Source organism: Budorcas taxicolor, chromosome 10 (genome assembly GCF_023091745.1).
Source record: "Budorcas taxicolor isolate Tak-1 chromosome 10, Takin1.1, whole genome shotgun sequence".
In the NCBI taxonomy this organism is placed as follows: Eukaryota; Metazoa; Chordata; class Mammalia; order Artiodactyla; family Bovidae; genus Budorcas; species Budorcas taxicolor.
In genome coordinates this window covers 49,935,484-49,954,280 of record NC_068919.1, presented here as the reverse complement: position 1 = coordinate 49,954,280, position 18,797 = coordinate 49,935,484, and the positions used below count along the sequence as shown (strand labels likewise).

General features: G+C 38.5%; 1 protein-coding gene across 1 annotated transcript in view; it reads right to left on the bottom strand.

Moving 5' to 3' along the window:
- The window catches only part of ADAM10 (ADAM metallopeptidase domain 10), a 76,564-nt gene that overhangs the window by 40,550 nt on the left and 17,217 nt on the right, over window positions 1–18,797 (bottom strand). The window contains exons 3-4 of the mRNA XM_052646640.1: window positions 12,505–12,605; window positions 1,951–2,100 (exon numbers count right to left, since the gene is read on the bottom strand). Coding sequence (XP_052502600.1) covers window positions 1,951–2,100; window positions 12,505–12,605 — 251 coding nt within the window. The remainder of the gene's footprint in view (window positions 1–1,950; window positions 2,101–12,504; window positions 12,606–18,797) is intronic.

Below are 18,797 nucleotides of genomic sequence, written 5' to 3'. Positions count from 1 at the left end.
CCAACTCTTTGTTACCCCATGGACTGCAGCACACCACGCTTCCCTGTCCATCATCAACTCCCAGATATTGCTCAAACTCATATCCATTGAGTTGGTGATGCCATCCAACCATCCAATGCCAGGCTTCCCTGCCCTTCACTATCTCCTGAAGCCTGCTCAAACTCATGTCCATTTAATCAGTGATGCCATCCAACCATCTCATCTTCTGTCATCCCCTTCTCTTCCTGCCTTCAAACTTTCCCAGCATCAGGGTCTTTTTCACTGAGGTATAATCGACAAATTAAACATAAGATATTTAAAGTGTACATCATGACAATTTAACAAACACACACATTGGGAAAGGATCCCTTCCATCAAGTTAATTAACACATTGAAGTCATTCTCTTTGATATCTCCAAATATGAGAATACTGGCTATGCATTTAATTTGAAACTTTTCTTATTCCTTGATTGATCCTACTTTATCTCCTACCTCTTTAACTATTACATTTTAGCCCATAGTTTTCTCCTCCTCATCCTATTCACTATAAACAGATTTTATCTCCCAGTTCCTTCCCTTTTGATTTCATTCTCTCCCTTTCATTCTCTTTCCTTGTTTTAACTATCTCTTAAACCCTTAAACTCCAGGCAGAAAGCTCAAGGCTAACCACTCCCATGCTCCAATTCTATACTAAAGGGACAATCATGTACATGGGTTTTTAAAACATGTCTAAAAGTAAGTTCATTACCACCAACAAAACAAGTTCACCATTTGTACTAATGACACCTCTACCATCTCAGTCTCAAATCCCTGGACTCAAAACACATTAATCAAACTCAATGGATACCTTCAAAATGAAGGATATTTTGAAGAGTATCTCCAAAACATTTATACTTTAATAAGGGTTTTTCCAGTAGTCATGTATGGATGTGAGAGCTGGACTATAAAGAAAGCTGAGCACCGAAGAACTGATGCTTTTGAACTGTGGTGTTGGAGAAGACTCTTGAGAGTCCCTTGGACTGCAAGGAGATCCAATCAGTCCATCCTAAAGGAAATCAGTCCTAGGTGTTCATTGGAAGGACTGATGTTGAAGCTGAAACTCCAATACTTTGGCCACCTGGTGCGAAGAGCTGACTCATTTGAAAAGACCCTGATGCTGGGAAAGATTGAAGGCAGGAGAAGGGGACGATAGAGGATGAGATGGTTGGACGGCATCACAACTCAATGGACGTGAGTTTGAGTAAACTCTGGGAGTTGGTGATGGACAGGGAGGCCTGGCATGCTGCATGCAGTCCATGGGGTTGCAAAGAGTCGGACACGACTGAGTGACTGAACTGAACTAAACTGAAGGGTTGAAAAGATACAAATGCAGATAATAGTGTAACTATAGACTGGGCTTCTCAGACAGTAAAGAATCTGTCTGCAATGTGGGAGGACCTGGGTTCTGACCCTAGGTGGGGAAGATCCCTCGGAGGAGGGCATGGCAACCCACTCCAGTATACTTGCCTGGAGAATCCCCATGGACAGAGCAGCCTAGTGGGCTACAGTCCATGGGGTCTCAAAAAATCAGACACAACTGAGCAACTAAGCAAAGAGCACACAGAGTGCGAAGTATAATGAGAACACAGAATAGAGATTAAATACTCTTGTTAGGGTTCTTCTACCTTTCCCTCCTTTAAGGCCACCAATGATAATCTAACCCTCTTTCCAAAGCTAAGCTCCAGCGCCAGCATCTTTTTCATGGAATCATTTTCTTAAATCTCTCTTTCGAATGACACTGAAATATCCTAACTGGTCTTTCAGTTATTTGTGTTCTTATCTTACATATTTTATCACATCACAACTGAAAATACATACTCTTTACTTTTCCAAAATGAGATATGCACTAACTTTAACTTTTAGAGGAAAATATAGGTATAATGAAACAATATGAGAATATCAAAACTAAAATAGCAGCAAAATTATAGATACCTGGGCAATCACAGCTTCTCGTGTTCCGTAATATTTAAAGAACAGGTGATCAGTCTGAATATAAAGCTGACAAGTATTTTTTTCAGCTACAGTTGTACGTTTTTTCCTCAGGAGTTCTGGACCATTAATAGCATGTTCTTCTTGAGGTGTCTATATGTCAAAAGAGTTATTTCTGATCATTAGCATGTTTCACTATCATAATTTATATAATCAATGATATACATTTTAAACAACTTCACTTTCTATTTTATTATTATTTCCTCACAGTGTTAAAAATTTCTAAACACCACTTCCAGTCTCGTAACATTCTACTGTATAGATGATTTATTTATTCAAACAATTCTTTAACTTTGAAACATTTTCAAAACACACCATTTAATATGTAATCATGCGTGTGTGTGTGTGTGTGTGTGTGTGTGTGTATACACATACACATAAAGCAAGTCTTACAGTAGTCTATAATACTTTGACATCTTCCTCTACCAATCTATCACCCGGCTGTGTCAAATTTAGCATCTAAGTACTTAGGGCATCTGCCCACATTACCTCTAGTCCATCACATTAGCCCAAGCCACCATCACTTACTACCTAGAGTATTGCACTGAAAGTGATGGGAATCCATCTCTGTCCATGGCTGACCTTCAATCTGATCTTTAAACTGCAATCTTTTCAAAACACAATTTTGAAAATATTACCCATCTGCACCTGTATTTTAATGGCTTCCTATCACTCTAAGAATAAAATCATAAACCCTTTATACGTACCACCTAGTCAACACTACAGACTCTGTTTACCTGTTCAGTTTTGTCTCATTTCATATTACTTCACAGAGAGACCTTACAGCACTACCCAACTCTAGCTCTCTCTGCTACAGCTGAACAGAACTTCTTTCCAATCCTGCAACACATCATCTGTATCCCTTCACAGTGTTTTGCGCATGGTGATACTGCCTTCCCTGATCTAGTCAACTTCTTTCTTCAGACTTAGCAAAGGTTAAATCACCCATTTTACACCTCACAGAACCATGCACCCATGTCCGTCACAGTTAATCATGTGGTTATTTATTTTCTGTGCCCAGTCCACCACCATTACTTCAACCACTAGAATATGAGTTATGGAAAGAAGAAACTATCTCTGCGTTTGCTTCCTACTATACTGCTAGCTGGCAACACACACTTCACAGGCAAATGGGAGACACTCAATAAGTATTTGTTTAAAGAAATAACACTGCTACTGAATCTAAAGATTCAAATATTTGCTGACATCTAAAAGCACCATGTTAAGTGAACTGTAATGACAGTAATAGAGAATTCAACTTAAATTTTAAGCCACAATTCCAAATTTACACTCACATTTTATAATTTCCTTCTCCCTTGACAACTCCATGTTTGTTCTCTTAGTTACTGTCTTCATTGTACTTTTATCTATTTTCACTCAGTACATCATTCTAGGATGGCAGTTACTGTTTCAGCACATTCCATTGTCTTCTGGTTTCAACTGTTTCCAATGAGAAACGAGCTGTCATTTTTACTGCTGCTGCTTTGAAGGTGACTGGACTTGTTACTGGTTGTTTTTAAGAGTGTATCTTCAGTCTTCAGGCTTTCCTAATACTGTGTAAAGCATAACTTTCTTCATGAAAGATCTGTCCTGCACTAACAACAGGGTCTCCTACATTTGTTGTTTGATTTTCTCTGTCCTACGCGGGAAATTCTCAGCCACCATGTCTCTATTTCACTCTCAGGCTTTCTCCTTCTGAGATATCAATTATACATACTTCAGACCTTTCTGATGTTTCACTATGTCTCTAAAACTCATTTCTGTATTTTCTACCCATTTGTTTCTAAGCGGTTTACTCTTCTTCTTAGGACATACTATCCAGGTCTAAGTTCATCAAATTCTTAGTTTCTGTTGTTATATTTTTCAGTTCTAGAATTTCCATTAGGATCTTCTGTTCACTTCCAATTTTCTGCTGAAATTTTTAATTTTGTTTTTATGCACTTGAACATACTATAAAGTCTGTATCTATGTCTGATCATTTCATTATTCAGATACCTTTAGGTTGTTAACATGTCTGACACCTCAGCTAAACCTTTTTGAGGGTGTACACCTGTCATTTATCTTTCTTTTTAAATTTCTATTTCTTATATTTTGGCCATGCCATACCATGAGGCATGTGGGATCTTTGACCAGGGATCAAAACCATCCTCCCTGTAGTGTCTTAACCACTAGACCACCAAGAGAGACCCGGTCATTTAATCCTGAATGACTAACGTTTGGTAAATAATTTTTTCCCTCTCTTCTACCATGTTGTCTCATTTGTTAATATGCTGATTATTTTGAACTCAGGGCTGGACAATGTACATGGAAAATCAGAGACATAATCTGAGGCTTCAAGTAATGATATCTTTCTCAAGATCTATCAATATTTTCACCTCTGGCAAGCAATGAGGCTCGGTGCATTAGTAATCCTCCATTACCTTAATTCAGTCAGAGATTAAGAAGATGTGGTGAGAAACTCCAACCCCTGTGAGGGGAGGTAGAACACTTTCTGATTCACTTTTACTTCTAGAGAGCAGCCCTTCCTTCATTCACGATCCCAACATAAAGTCCCTAAACAGTACTTTTATCATTAGCCTCAAGAACCCGGAGACTTCTACCCAGGAACTGGAAGATATAGCTAGAGAAAAGGTAGCCCAAAGCGTCAGGGTCACTTTCCTAAGTGCCCTTTTTCTCCCCAAAGATCTGTCCCCACACTTCTTCAGAGCCCTGTTATTTCTCTAATGCCTTGAAACAGACACACACATATGCAGATACAAATATAAATAAACACATTTGTTTAATATTCATATTTTGAGGTCAGGTTGGTTTATTAGCTGTTCTAAGCAGGAGGACTACTTCTCTATTTTTGGAAACAATTCTTTGTCAATGTCATGTATTGTTAACATAGTCTCAGAGTTCATAACTGTCTTCACTGTAAGGTGTCCTTCACTCTTAATTTTCATATAGTGAAATATACCAATTTTTAGTAGTCAATGATTTCATGACTTATTAAAGAGTTTCTCTATCTCAAAATACAAAATATTTTTTAATATCTTCTTTTGTCAAGTGTCTTTGCAAATGCTTTTGCCCATTTTCTATTTATTTATTTTTTTTAATGCTTTTGCCCATTTTTTAATTGAGGTTTATGTGTTTCTTTTTAATTGAGTTCTTGGGCTTCCCCTGAGGCTCAGATGGTACAGAATCTGCCTGCAATGCAAAAGACCTGGGTTCAATCCCTGGGTTGGGAAGATCTCCTGGAGAAGGGAAAGGACCCACTCCAGTATCCTGGCCTGGAGAATTCCATGGACTGTATAGTCCATGTGGTTGCAAAGAATCAGACATGACTGTCACTTTCACTTTAAGCGTAAATTCTTATTATATTCTGGAGAGGCCTTCTGTTATTTATACGTACTGTTGACATTTTGCTCACAGTCTGTGGCTTCTTTTTTACATTTTCTTAACTATATCTAATGAGAAGTTCTTAATTTAACAGAGTCAAACTTGTAATTTTGGGTGGGGAGGATGGGAGGCAGGCTATTTTTGTGTCCTAAGAAACTGTTTTCTATTTCAAAGTCACAAAAATTTCTACGCTTCAATCTAGAAATTTATGTTTTACCTTTATGCAGATTTATTATCAATTCTGTAATAAGGTATAATGGTATAAACAGGCTTCCCAGGTGGCTCAGTGGGTAAAGAATCCACCTGCAATGCAGGAGACACAGGCAGATGAGAGTTCAGTCCCCAGGTTGGTAAGATCCCCTGAAGGAGGAAATGGCAACCAACTCCAGTATTCTTGCCTGAAGAATCCCATGGACAGAGGAGCCTGGTGGCCTAGAGTCCATAGGGTCACAGAGTCAGAAGCAACTAAAGTGCCTGAGCACACAGCACATAACAGTATAAGTGGAGGGTCTTCTTTTTTTTTACAGTACTATTTGTCAGATCTTCCCTGATAGCTCAATCGGTAAAGAATCCGCCTGCAATGCAGAGGACGCCGATTTGATTCCTGGATCAGGAAGATCTGCTGGAGAAGGGAAAGGCTACCCACTCCAGTATTATTGGGCTTCTTTTGTGGCTCAGTTGGTAAAAAATCCACCTGCAATACAGGAGAACTGGGTTCAATCCCTGGGTTGGGAAGATCCCCTGGAGAAGGGAAAGGCTACCCACTCCAGTATTCTTGCCTGGAGAATTTCATAGCCTGTATAGTCCATGGGGTTGCAAAGAGTCACATACAACTGAGTGACTTTCACTTTTCCTTTCATTTGTCAGACCACTCTTCTGTCCTTTAACTTACTTTTGGACTTCTCTGAAATTTAACAGACCATTTGGATATGGACTCTCTATTCCATTCCATAACCTGTAATAAAGCTATCCTGAGGTCAGGATGATACCATCTTGATGACTGCAGCTTTATAGTTAAGTTTCAAATACAGGTAGTATAAGTCCTCTGGCTTTTGTTCTTTCTTAAAAATTCTTTTGGCTGTTCTAGGTCCCTTACATTTCCACAGAACTTTGAAAATCTATTTGTTCATTATTAGCTAAATCCTCACAGGGGGATTATAACTGATTCTTTCATTGTAATCACTGTTCTCTTCGTTTTCAGTAATTTTTAAACATATTAGTAATAGTTATTTTAAAATCCTTGTATGCTAATACGTGTAATTTCTAGTCTGTTTATATCTAGTTGTTTTTTTAATCCTGATCATGGATCACATATTTCAACTTCTTGAGCTTCCTGTCATCCAGCAATGTTTTCTGAACGTCTTACATTCTAAATGTGACATCACTGAGTATCTACATTCAGTGTCCTTTTTTAACAAGCACTACTGAGCGTCGTTCTAATCAGTTCAATTCAGTTTAGTCTCTCAGTTGTGTCCGACACTTTGTGACACCATGGACTGCAGCACGCCAGGCCTCCCTGTCCATCACCAACTCCCAGAGTTTACTCAAACTCATGTCCACTGAGTCTGTGGTGTCATCCTCTGTCATCCCTTCTCCTTCCTCCTTCAATCGTTCCCAGCATCAGGATTATCTCCAGTGAAATAAATCTTCGCATCAGATGCCCAAAGTATTGGAGTTTCAGCTTCAGCATCAGTCCTTCCAATGAACATTCAGGACTGATTTCCTTTACGATTGACTGGTTCGATCTCCTTGCAGTCCAAGGGACCCTCAAGAGTCTTCACAGTTCAAAAGCATCAATTCTTTGGCACTCAGCTTTCTTTTTAGTCCAACTCTCACATCCATAAATAACTACTGGAAAAACCATAGTTTTGGCTACAAAGACCTCTGTTGGCAAAGTAATGTCTCTGCTTTTTAATATGCTGTCTAGGGTGGTCACAGCTTTGCTTCCAAGGAGTAAGCATTTTTTAATTTCACGGCTGCAGTCATCATCTGCAGTGATTTTGGAGCCTAAAAAATGAAGTCTCTCATTGTCTCCAATGGGACCGGATGCCGTTTTTTGAATGTTGAGTTTTAAGCCAACTTTTCCCCTCTCCTCTTTCACTTTCATCAAGAGGCTCTTTAGTTCCTCTTCACTTCTGCCATAAGGGTGGTGTCATCTGCATATCTGAGGTGATTGATATTTCTCCTGGCAGTCTTGATTCCAGCTTGTGCTTCTTCCAGCCCAGCATTTCTCATGATGTACTCTGCATATAAGTTAAATAAGCAGGGTGACAACATACAGCCTTGATGTACTCCTTTCCTGATTTGGAACCAGTCTGTTGTTCCATGTCCAGTTCTAACTGTTGCTTCCTGACCTGCATACAGATGTCTCAAGAGGCAGGTCAGGTCGTCTGGTATTCCTATCTCTTTCAGAATTTTCCACGGTTTGTAGTGATCCACACAGTCAAAGGCTTGGGCATAGTCAATAAAGCAGAAATAGATGTTTTTCTGGAAATGTCTTGCTTTTTCCATGATCCAGTGGATGTTGGCAATTTGATCTCTGGTTCCTCTGCCTTTTCTGAAACCAGCTTGAACATCAGGAAGTTCATGGTTCATGTATTGCTGAAGCCTGGCTTGAAGAATTTTGAGCATTACTTTACTAGCGTGTGAGATGAGTGCAACTGTGCAGTAGTTTGAGCATTCTTTGGCATTGCCTTTCTTAGGGACTGGAATGAAAACTGACCTTTTCCAGTCCTGTGGCCACTGCTGAGTTTTCCAAATTTGCTGGCATATTGAGTGAAGCACTTTCACAGCATCATCTTTCAGGATTTTAAATAGCTCCACTGGAATACCATCACCTCCACTAGCTTTGTTCATAGTGATGCTTTCTAAGGCCCACTTGACCTCACATTCCAGGATGTCTGGCTCTAGGTGAATGATCACACCATCGTGATTATCCGGGTTGTGAAGATCTTTTCTGTACAGTTCTTCTGTGTATTCTTGCCACCTCTTCTTAATATCCTCTGCTTCTATTAGGCCCATACCATTTCTGTCCTTTATTGAGTCCATCTTTGGATGAAATGTTCCCTTGGAATCTCTAATTCTCTTGAAGAGATCTCTAGTCTTTCCCATTCTATTGTTTTCCTCTATTTCTTTGCACTGATCACTGAGGAAGGTTTTCTTATCTCTCCTTGCTATTCTTTGGAACTCTGCATTCAAATGGGTATATCTTTCCTTTTCTCCTTTGCTTGTCACTTCTCATCTTTTCACAGCTATTTGTAAGGCCTCCTCAAACAGCCATTTTGCCTTTTTGCATGTCTTTTTCTTGGGGATGGTCTTGCTCCCTTGTCTCCTGTATAATGTCACGAACCTCTGTCCATAGTTCTTCTATCAGATCTAAGCAGTCTACAGATCTATCTACTCTTTCTATTAGAGCTAACCCCTTGAATCTATTTCTCACTTCTACTGAATAATCGTAAGGGATTTTATTTATGTCATACCTGAATGATCTACTGGTTTTCCCTACTTTCTTCAATTTCAGTCTGAATTTGGCAATACGGAGTTCATGATCTGAGCCACAGTCAGCTCCCGGTCTTGTTTTTGCTGACTGTATAGAGCTTCTCTATCTTTGGCTGCAAAGAATATAATCAATCTGATTTTGGTATTGACCATCTGGTGATGTCCATATGTAGAGTCTTCTCTTGTGTTGTTGGAAAAGGGTGTTTGCTATGACCAGGGCGTTCTTTTGGCAAAACTCTATTAGCCTTTGCCTTGCACCTCATTCTGTACTTCAAGGCCAAATTTGCCTGTTACTCCAGGTGTTTCTTGACTTCCTGCTTTTGCATTTCAGTCCCCTGTAATGAAAAGGACACCTTTTTTGGCTGTTAGTTCCAGAAGGTCTTGTAGGTCTTCATAGAACCGTTCAACTTCAGCTTCTTCAGCATTACTGGTCAAGGTGTAGACTTGGATTACAGTGATACTGAATGGTTTGCCTCGGAAATGAACAGAGATCATTCTGTCATTTTTGAGATTGCATCCAAGTACTGCATTTCAAATTCTTTTGTTGACTATGATGGCTTCTCCATTTCTTTGAAAGGATTCTTGCCCACAGTAGTAGATATAATGGTCATCTGAGTTAAATTCATCCATTCCAGTCCATTTTAGTTCGCTGATTCCTAGAACGTCAACGTTCACTCTTGCCATCCCCTGTTTGACCACTTCCAATTTGCCTTGATTCATAGACATAACATTCCAGGTTCCTATGCAATATTGCTCTTTATAGCATCAGACTTTGCTTCTATCACCAGTCACATCTACAAATGAGTGTTGTTTTTGCTTTAACTCCGTGTCTTCATTTTTTCTGGAGTTATTTCTCCACTGATCTCCAGTAACGTATTGGGCACCTACCAACCTGGGGAGTTCATCTTTCAGTGTCCTATCTTTTTGCCTTTTCATACCATTCATGGGGTTCTCAAGGCAAGAATACTGAAGTGGTTTGCCATTCCCTTCTCCAGTGAGAAGATAGGTGGCTAATTTACTTGAAAAGCACTTTGATCTTTCTGAAGCTTTGTTTTTCAGCTTAGTTAGGACAAGTCTGGAGTAGTCCTTTAGACTAGGGTGAGATTAGCCTATTCCAAGCGTGGGCTGGAACCTCTACCAAGTACAATTTTTGATAGGTGTTTAGTTCATAGATTGCTCAGTAGTTTTTCTTTCTCGGGTAGTTTTCTCATAGAATCTCACCCTGTATGTGCATAGGTTGGAATCCAGCTAAGATTCAAGGTGACCACTGTGCAGATATCTAGAGCTTTTTATCAGCTTAGCTGCCTCGTCCTCCCAGGTACTATGTCCATAAAGCCAGATACCTCAGCCTTTCTGAATCTTAACCTATCTCTTCAACTCTGCAAGAGTGCTATGCATTTTGTACTCTTCTTGAAGTGCCCTTCATTGTGCCATTCCTGAAATTTTGCCTCCAGTCAAAAAGTCATAGAAATCAGAGATATTTATTTCTCCTTTCTCAGGGATGTCAATCCTGCATTGCCTGTTGGCCAATATTTGAAAATAATTGGGGCTTTTTTTTTTGGTTTTTGTTTTTCCAGTTGTTTTTTGCAGAATGGCTAGTTGGATGCCAGTCACTTTAGCATAACTAGAAAGGGAAATTTCCACCCACTTGTTCTACTAAGAGTTTCAAAGTTTTTGTTTCAGACATGCGGTACTTACTGAATTTTGTTTTAAATATAATATGAGGTAAATATACAACTTCTTTTTTTCTCCAAATGGATAAACATTTTTTTGGCTCCATTTATTCAACAGTCTCTATTTTCCCTTTGAGATTTTATATCTACCACATAACAAAGTTTCATATCTGTATGGATCTGTTCCTGGGCAATTAATTTTATCCCTCTTGTCAATCTGTTCGTCCCTATGCTAAAAGTACTCTCTCGGTTACTTTAGTAAGTCTTAATATCTTCCAGGGTAAATCTTTTTCTTGTTCACCATTTTTAGATGGGCCTTATTTCTTCTTAGCCTTCACTTTTTCTTCAAACATTTTAGATCCATCAAGTGCTATGAATAATCATGTTGTAATTTACACAGAATTTCATTGAATCAATAAAGCAATATGAGGAAAATTAATGTTTTTCTATTAGTTTATCAGTTCCATTAATGGAACTGATGGAGTGTATCTCTCCATAATAAAATCAGTCACCTGTAACATTTCTTATAAAGTTTTATAATTTTCCTTATATAGGTCTTTCTTTATTACATTAACTCTTTGATAGATGATATTCTTGACACTATTTTTAATGATGTCCACTCTTGCATTACATTTTTGGTGGTCTATTGCTAATATAAAAAATATATATAACCTTCTTTTGTATATTAATGTTATATCTAGCCACTGATAAACTCTATTATACCTACTCATCTATGGTTTCTGCCTATCTATCCACATTGTCAACACCTCAATACAAGTGACTATCATTTCCCAACTGAATAATTGCAACAACTTCTAATTAGTCTCCCAGTCTCTAGTTTTTCACTCCTAGCCTGAAGCTAAGAATTCTTTACTGGTACTGCTGTCTCTCTGGCCTTGTATACACTGTTCCTTCTCTTTCCATCTCTTCATGGTCAATCTAACTTCTCCTTATTCTTTTAGTTTCTGATTATTGTCCTCGAACACTTTTGAGGCTAGGTTAACTAGTCTTTTTGTGGGTAGAATACCACCCACAAGTATTAACTCTTACCTTAATTCTGTATTTCTTACTACCTTCAATTTTTCTGTGTCTCCAATTAAACCATAAACTTTGTGAGGATAAGCCTTCATCTTAATTTCCACATATTTCCAGAACCTGCCACAGATATTCTAATATATGGGAGATGAACAGAAAATTGTTCAGTGAATATAAGAATAAAATCTCACTTAGACTTGAAAGACCCATTTGAAATGGTATAATCTTATGCCATGTTGCAGATTAAGAAACATACAAATTTGCATTTGTGACTCAAGAAATGTTAATCTACCCTACTACTTTTAGAAAGTATGTTCAAAATACATGATAAATGTTTTTACTATAAAAACAAAACTTTAAAAAGTTTAAACTTGTGTTTTAAGTAACTACAAAACTATCACCTATGAATAAAATAAAATCAAAAAAGAATCAAAGGTCAATAGTCAACAACAGAAAAACTTACAATTAAAATGTTAAAAGCACTGTGATTTTTATTAGGGTAACTAACCATTTGAGTTTGCTTAGACACATGATTTTCAATGGTAAAATGAAGATGTCCCAGGCAAACCTGGGGAAGCTGGTCACTCTAATTTTCATACTAATACAAACACTGACATTTATATGAAACACATGTTTAGACTGAATACTTTTAATTTTATGATAAATCATGTAAGAGAATATTTCAGACATGTTATGATTTGGGGGTCATGCAGACTGTATTCAAACCTCAGCATCACATTTTTTTATTATAAGCAAGTTATCTGGCCTCTTTGAGCATTAAGAAATATAAATATTTCCTGACAATAGTATAAATATTTTAGAAATCCTAGAACACACATCTTATATGCAGAAACACACACGCACAATTTCACTTTCATTTCTTACACACAAACTTGTAATAAAATCTTACCTGTATTACTTCTTCTACACCAGTCATCTGGTATTTCCTCATCCTTTCAAACACTGAATGATCTGCACAACCCCCCTGTGGACCATATTTATGGGGATACTCTAAAACACAAAGAAGAAATGCTATTACTGTCACATGTTAAGATATGACAAATTATCTTATAAACAAAAATGTAACCGTCATAATTCATGAAAGCCAAAATGCTTATTGAGCACCAGTGGGAAAGGCATTATGCTAGGTATTCTAATTTAAAAATATGACAAGTGAGGACTTCCCTGGTGGTCCAATGGTTAAGAATTCATGCTTCCAATGCAGGAGGTCCAGGTTTGATTCCTGGTCAGGGAATTAGAACCCACAACTAAGAGGTCAAATGCTGCAACCAAAGATCCCACATGCCACACCTAAGACCTGGCATAGCCAAATAAATAAATAAACTTCCTTTTTAAAAAGTCGGGCAGGTTCCAAAGTTCTCCTTCAACATCACTGGTCTCTAGGCTTTTTTCATATAAATGATTTGTGAGTTCTAAAAAAGAATAATAATCATTCTTTATTCTGGGTTTAAATTTCCAAACCTTGCCCACTTCAGATAAATAGAGCATTTTAAGACTGCAATTTACTTCATTTTGTAATTTATAACTTTCCTGTCAAACACATTAAATTTCTTATTCTGCAAATATATAAAACTACTTCAATCTGAACTAGTTAGGCTAATGTAATATTTATTTGTTTGAATTCCTTCAATGAATACCAACTAGCCTTAACGGAAAGTAATGTAGAAACATGCTCCATGGCATGGTAAAAGTAGACTGAGTTTAAACTTCTTCAATGTATAATTCAAGTGAATGCTTTACAAAGCAGTAACTATTTTATCATCATTTGTTTTCCCTTTCTAATTAAACAGTGATTAATTTTGCTTTAACTGAATTGTTTCTATTTACAGACAGCTGTTCAGTTTAGTGTAGTCGTTTAAAAGTTTATTCCACGCTCTCAGTTCATATACTTCTCCCTTGTTAAGGTTCGCCTCAGTTCATGAACATATTTTATAACTCAATCTAGTACCCGTAATTAAGAGAAGTGTCAAAATAAAATACCAAGACATGGGTGAGAGGGGAAGCACTAAAACATCTGTAAGTAGCTATAGTTATAATACATAGAATTAGAATTAAAAACACTTTCTTGAGTAAATCTAGAACCTAAAGTGGACACTAGTGACCTATTCCATATGAAATACTAATTAAATATTACAATATAAATCTAAACTGGCTGGTAGGAGGCAGGGATTAAGGTCAACCTATCTACACTGATATAGTAGCTATAATTTAAACCTTAGTTTTTACCAGAGGTCAAGACTGCAACAGCTGTAAATTCCCACCAATAAATGTGGAAGAAATGATAGACTTAAAAATTTACCATTTTACAACTCCATATGCATAAGCTGATATAGGCAAGGATCACCCATTCCCAGGTGGCACCAGTGGTAAAGAATCTGCCTGCCAATACAGGAGATGAAAGAGACCTAGGTTTGATCCCTGGGTCAGGAAGATCCCCTGGAGGAGGGCATGGCAACCCACTCCATATTCTTGCCCGGGAAATCCCATGGACAGAGTAGCCTGGCGGGCTACAGTCCATGGGTTACAAAGAGTTGGACATGACTGAAGCAACTTAGCATTCAGTTCAGTTCAGTCACTCAGTCATGTCCAACTCTTTGCAACCCCATGAATCACAGCACGCCAGGCCTCCCTGTCCATCACCAACTCCCGGAGTTCACTCAGACTCACGTCCATCGAGTCAGTGATGCCATCCAGCCATCTCATCCTCGGTCGTCCCCTTCTCCTCCTGCCCCCAGTCCCTCCCAGCATCAGAGTCTTTTCCAATGAGTCAACTCTTCGCATGAGGTGGCCAAAGTACTGGAGTTTCAGCTTTAGCATCATTCCTTCCAAAGAAATCCCAGGGCTGATCTCCTTCAGAATGGACTGGTTGCATCTCCTTGCAGTCCAAGGGACTCTCAAGAGTCTTCTCCAACATCACAATTCAAAAGCATCAATTCTTCAGCACTCTGCTTTCTTCACAGTCCAACTCTCACATCCATACATGACCACAGGAAAAACCATAGCCTTGACTAGACGGACCTTTGTTGGCAAAGTAATGTCTCTGTTTTTTAATATGCTATCTAGGTTGGTCATAACTTTCCTTCCAAGGAGTAAGCATCTTTTAATTTCATGGCTGCAATCACCATCTGCAGTGATTTTGGAGCCCTAAAGCCATTAGGTCAAATGTACAATAATAGGATATTCAAAGTTCCTGAAAGCATCATCTCATAGGTGGTGGTTTAGTCATTAAGTTGTGTCTGACTCTTGTGACCCAGACTGTAGCCCCCCTGGCTCCTCCATCCCTGGGATTTCCCAGACAAGAATACTGGAGTGGGTAGTCATTTCTTTCTCGAGGGGACATTCCCAACCCAGGGATTGAACCTGTGTCTCCTGCACTGCAGGCGAATCTGAATGGCTGGAAACAGACAAACGGAGAACGGCAAGAGTAAAATTGGCACCAACTACAGTAGCCTAGATTCCTGAGTCATTTCTTGAAAAAAAGCTGACTGATGATGAATATTCACATTAAACTGTTACAATAGTGAGAAATGAGGTTTCAGTGCATTTTGTCATTTAATTTGGGACTGTCTGGTACTGCAAGCAGCATTATCTTATACACAGTAAAAAGTTTTGTTAAGGAGAATAGAAGAACTCATTCTATATCTGAGCTGCACTGGCATTTAGCAAAGTTTTCCTGTCACAGTCAATATCAAAATAATCTTGGCCCAGCACATCAGAAAATGTTTAGCAGTATTCATATTTGCCACTATTTCCTGAATATTTTCACCTTAAACTAGTTTTCACTTATCCCAAGATACAACATTTGCCCCCAAAAAAAACCAGTCAATGGTTAAATCGAAGACTGATAACTACATAGACTCTACAACACTCAGATTAAACATTATGCATGTCTAGAGAAATAAAGTGCTATTATCATTTTTCAAATAGTTTTTTCAGAGAATTTACTCAGTCAAAATTTTCAGTTTTAGAAACCAGAAAGCTGTGAGGTTCATTAGGAATTTAGTTATAAGTCCCTCACACAACAAATATGTCAAAACAACATTTTTTGTTTTCATATATAATTCAGTTTAATTAATATACTTCAAAATATAGTGAAATCAGTTGCTATGCCTGATTTTATTCAAATTTAAGAAATACCAAATATCATAACATAATCGTGACAGATATTAGGATTTACCTTTCATTCAAAGCATACCATAAAATGTATTTTGAATCTCCTCCTACACAGGCACAAAAGAGCTGCTACAAAGTACTTCTGGAAGAGACAATTTCCTCACCAACACTTGAACAAATTATATGTGTATAGCATTTAACTAAACATCTGACAAAACTGAGGAACGGAACAAAAATATCCTTATCTTAAAGAACTGTAACATCATTTTTAATGCAATGATAAGGGAAGTCAACAAACAATATATATGTCTGATTTATATATAGTCAGCAGTCCCTATTATATAGTATCTCAATAAAATATATTTTCTAAGATATTAATAATGTTGAATACTAAGCACACTGGCATTCTGTATCATCAATATACCGGTACTGATGCTAGGCCTGTGACCGTTAGGATTAAGGTAATCAAGTTAACTACTGTCTAATGGGTATCTCATCTACTTGATAAAATACATAGTTGACTTATATATGTAAACATATACAGATACATACACGTATGTATTTGTGACATTGTAAATGCGGGTGATATTGGAGTCAATCTCTTCCCTACCACTCCTCCACATGATCAGAAGTCAGGCAAGTACTGGCATAATACCATACCATCAATAGGCTAATATATCAGCAGGAGTTGACAGGAAGCCAATTAAACAACCATCCATGTAGCAGGCTATCACTCCCCAGTAAAAAAGGTAGCCTGGATTCAAAAGCAAGATTGCCATGCCCCTATCTCACTCCTAATAGGCTGCATTTGGCTGGAATCCCTTGATGTTCCACAAAATCACTTCCTCTGGTCCATCATGACAGCGGCCAAGAGAATCATTCTGCAGCACTCCTTACCTCTATCAGGAGGATTCCAGCAAATACCAAGGGAAACCCCAGAACTCTCCCTGTTCACAGAAAGACATTCCCCTGACCCCCACTTCCTTAAAGACTCACAACTGTCTACCATTTTCTGCCTTGGGCCCATTAGAACTATCTCACTGGGGCTCAGCTTTTATGGTCATGAGACTATACCACCAAAGACTTCAATTTACTATAAGTTTTTGCAGCCTCCAAATCACTACTTCCCTCTATTATCTTATTTTTGGCTCCTAATTCACTATCACTCTCTCAGACACCACTCCATCATAATTCTTAGTGATTTCAACATTCAGGTTGATGATACTTAAATACACTCATACTACCTTTTCTCCGATGGTCTTCTCCTACCTCGATTTCTCACTTACATGGTCATACTTGTGAACCTGTCAACACTAATTACTGAAACCTCTTCTCCATCTCTAATCTCCTCATCCTACTTTCCACCACTCATCTATTCAGAACATTCCCCCTTAGACTCAGGCAATCCTTCAACATCTCGAAAACCCTTCAATCCACCAATGCTACTGTCCTGTCCACTACTGGATATTCTCTTTCTCTTTATTCAGCTTAAATCCCAGAGTCGATTATTATTATAATTACTCCATTCATTTACCTTAAACTCCCTTGCTACCTCCTCTTCCCAACTCTCAAACAAAACCTGTTAAAATTCAACTCTCTACCTGTACCCCTCCAGTTGCATGCAGCTGGAGAAGAAAATGGTAACTATAACTATTCTCATTCAAAAATTATAATCTGTAACTTCAAGCAGTTCCTTTATGCCACCTGGCAGTGATAGTGCATTTCCAGAGACCCTTCTCAGTCCTATTTCACTGTTTACCTTTACCACATTAGTTGTTCAGTCTCTAAGTCGTGTCCGACTCTTTGTGACACCGTGGACTGCAGCATGACAGGCTTCCCAGTCTTTCACTATCTCCTTGAGTTTGCTCAAACTCATGTCCATTCAGTCAGTGATGTCATCCAAACATCTCATCCTCTGCCACCCCCTTCTCCTGCCCTCAATCTTTCCCAACAACAGGGTCTTTTCCAATGAGTTGGCTCTTACCACATTCGTAGAGGCAATAAAATTGACCAAGTAAGCTTAAACTATGCAAAGTTATCTTAATAATCAATGGAGGAAATTACAACTGTTCCATGACCTTCAAAAATTTTTGTCAAAATATTGAAACTCTATTATTTATAAATGTGTAGGGAAATAAAAAATAAGACTATTTATATTTAGTATGCAGGCCAGCAAGCAAGAGTTAGAACTGGATATGGAACAACAGACTGGTTCCAAATAGGAAAAGGAGTACGTCAAGGCTGTATATAATCACCCTGCTTATTTAACTTCTATGCAGAGTACATCATGAGAAATGCTGGACTGGAAGAAACACAAGCTGGAATCAAGATTGCTGGGAGAACTATCAATAACCTCAGATATGCAGATGATACTACCCTTATGGCAGAAAGTGAAGAGGAACTAAAAAGCCTCTTGATGAAAGTGAAAGAGGAGAGTGAAAAAGTTGGCTTAAAGCTCAACATTCAGAAAACGAAGATCATGGCATCCGGTCCCATCACTTCATGGGAAACAGATGGGGAAACAGTGGAAACAGTGTCAGACTTTATTTTGGGGGGCTCCAAAAATCACTGCAGATGGTGACTGCAGCCATGAAATTAAAAGACGCTTACTCCTTGGAAGAAAAGTTATGACCAACCTAGATAGCATATTCGAAAGCAGAGACATTACTTTGCCGACTAAGATCTGTCTAGTCAAGGCTATGGTTTTTCCTGTGGTCATGTATGGATGTGAGAGTTGGACTGTGAAGAAGGCTGAGTGCCGAAGAATTGATGCTTTGAACTGTGGTGCTGGAGAAGACTCTTGAGAGTCCCTTGGGCTGCAAGGAGATCCAGCCAATCCATTCTGAAGGAGATCAACCCTGGGATTTCTTTGGAAGGAATGATGCTAAAGCTGAAACTCCAGTACTTTGGCCACCTCATGTGAAGAGCTGACTCATTGGAAAAGACTCTGATGCTGGGAGGGATTGGGGGGCAGGAGAAGAAGGGGATGACAGAGGATGAGATGGCTGGATGGCATCACTGACTCGATGGACGCGAGTCTGAGTGAACTCCAGGAGTTGGTGATGGACA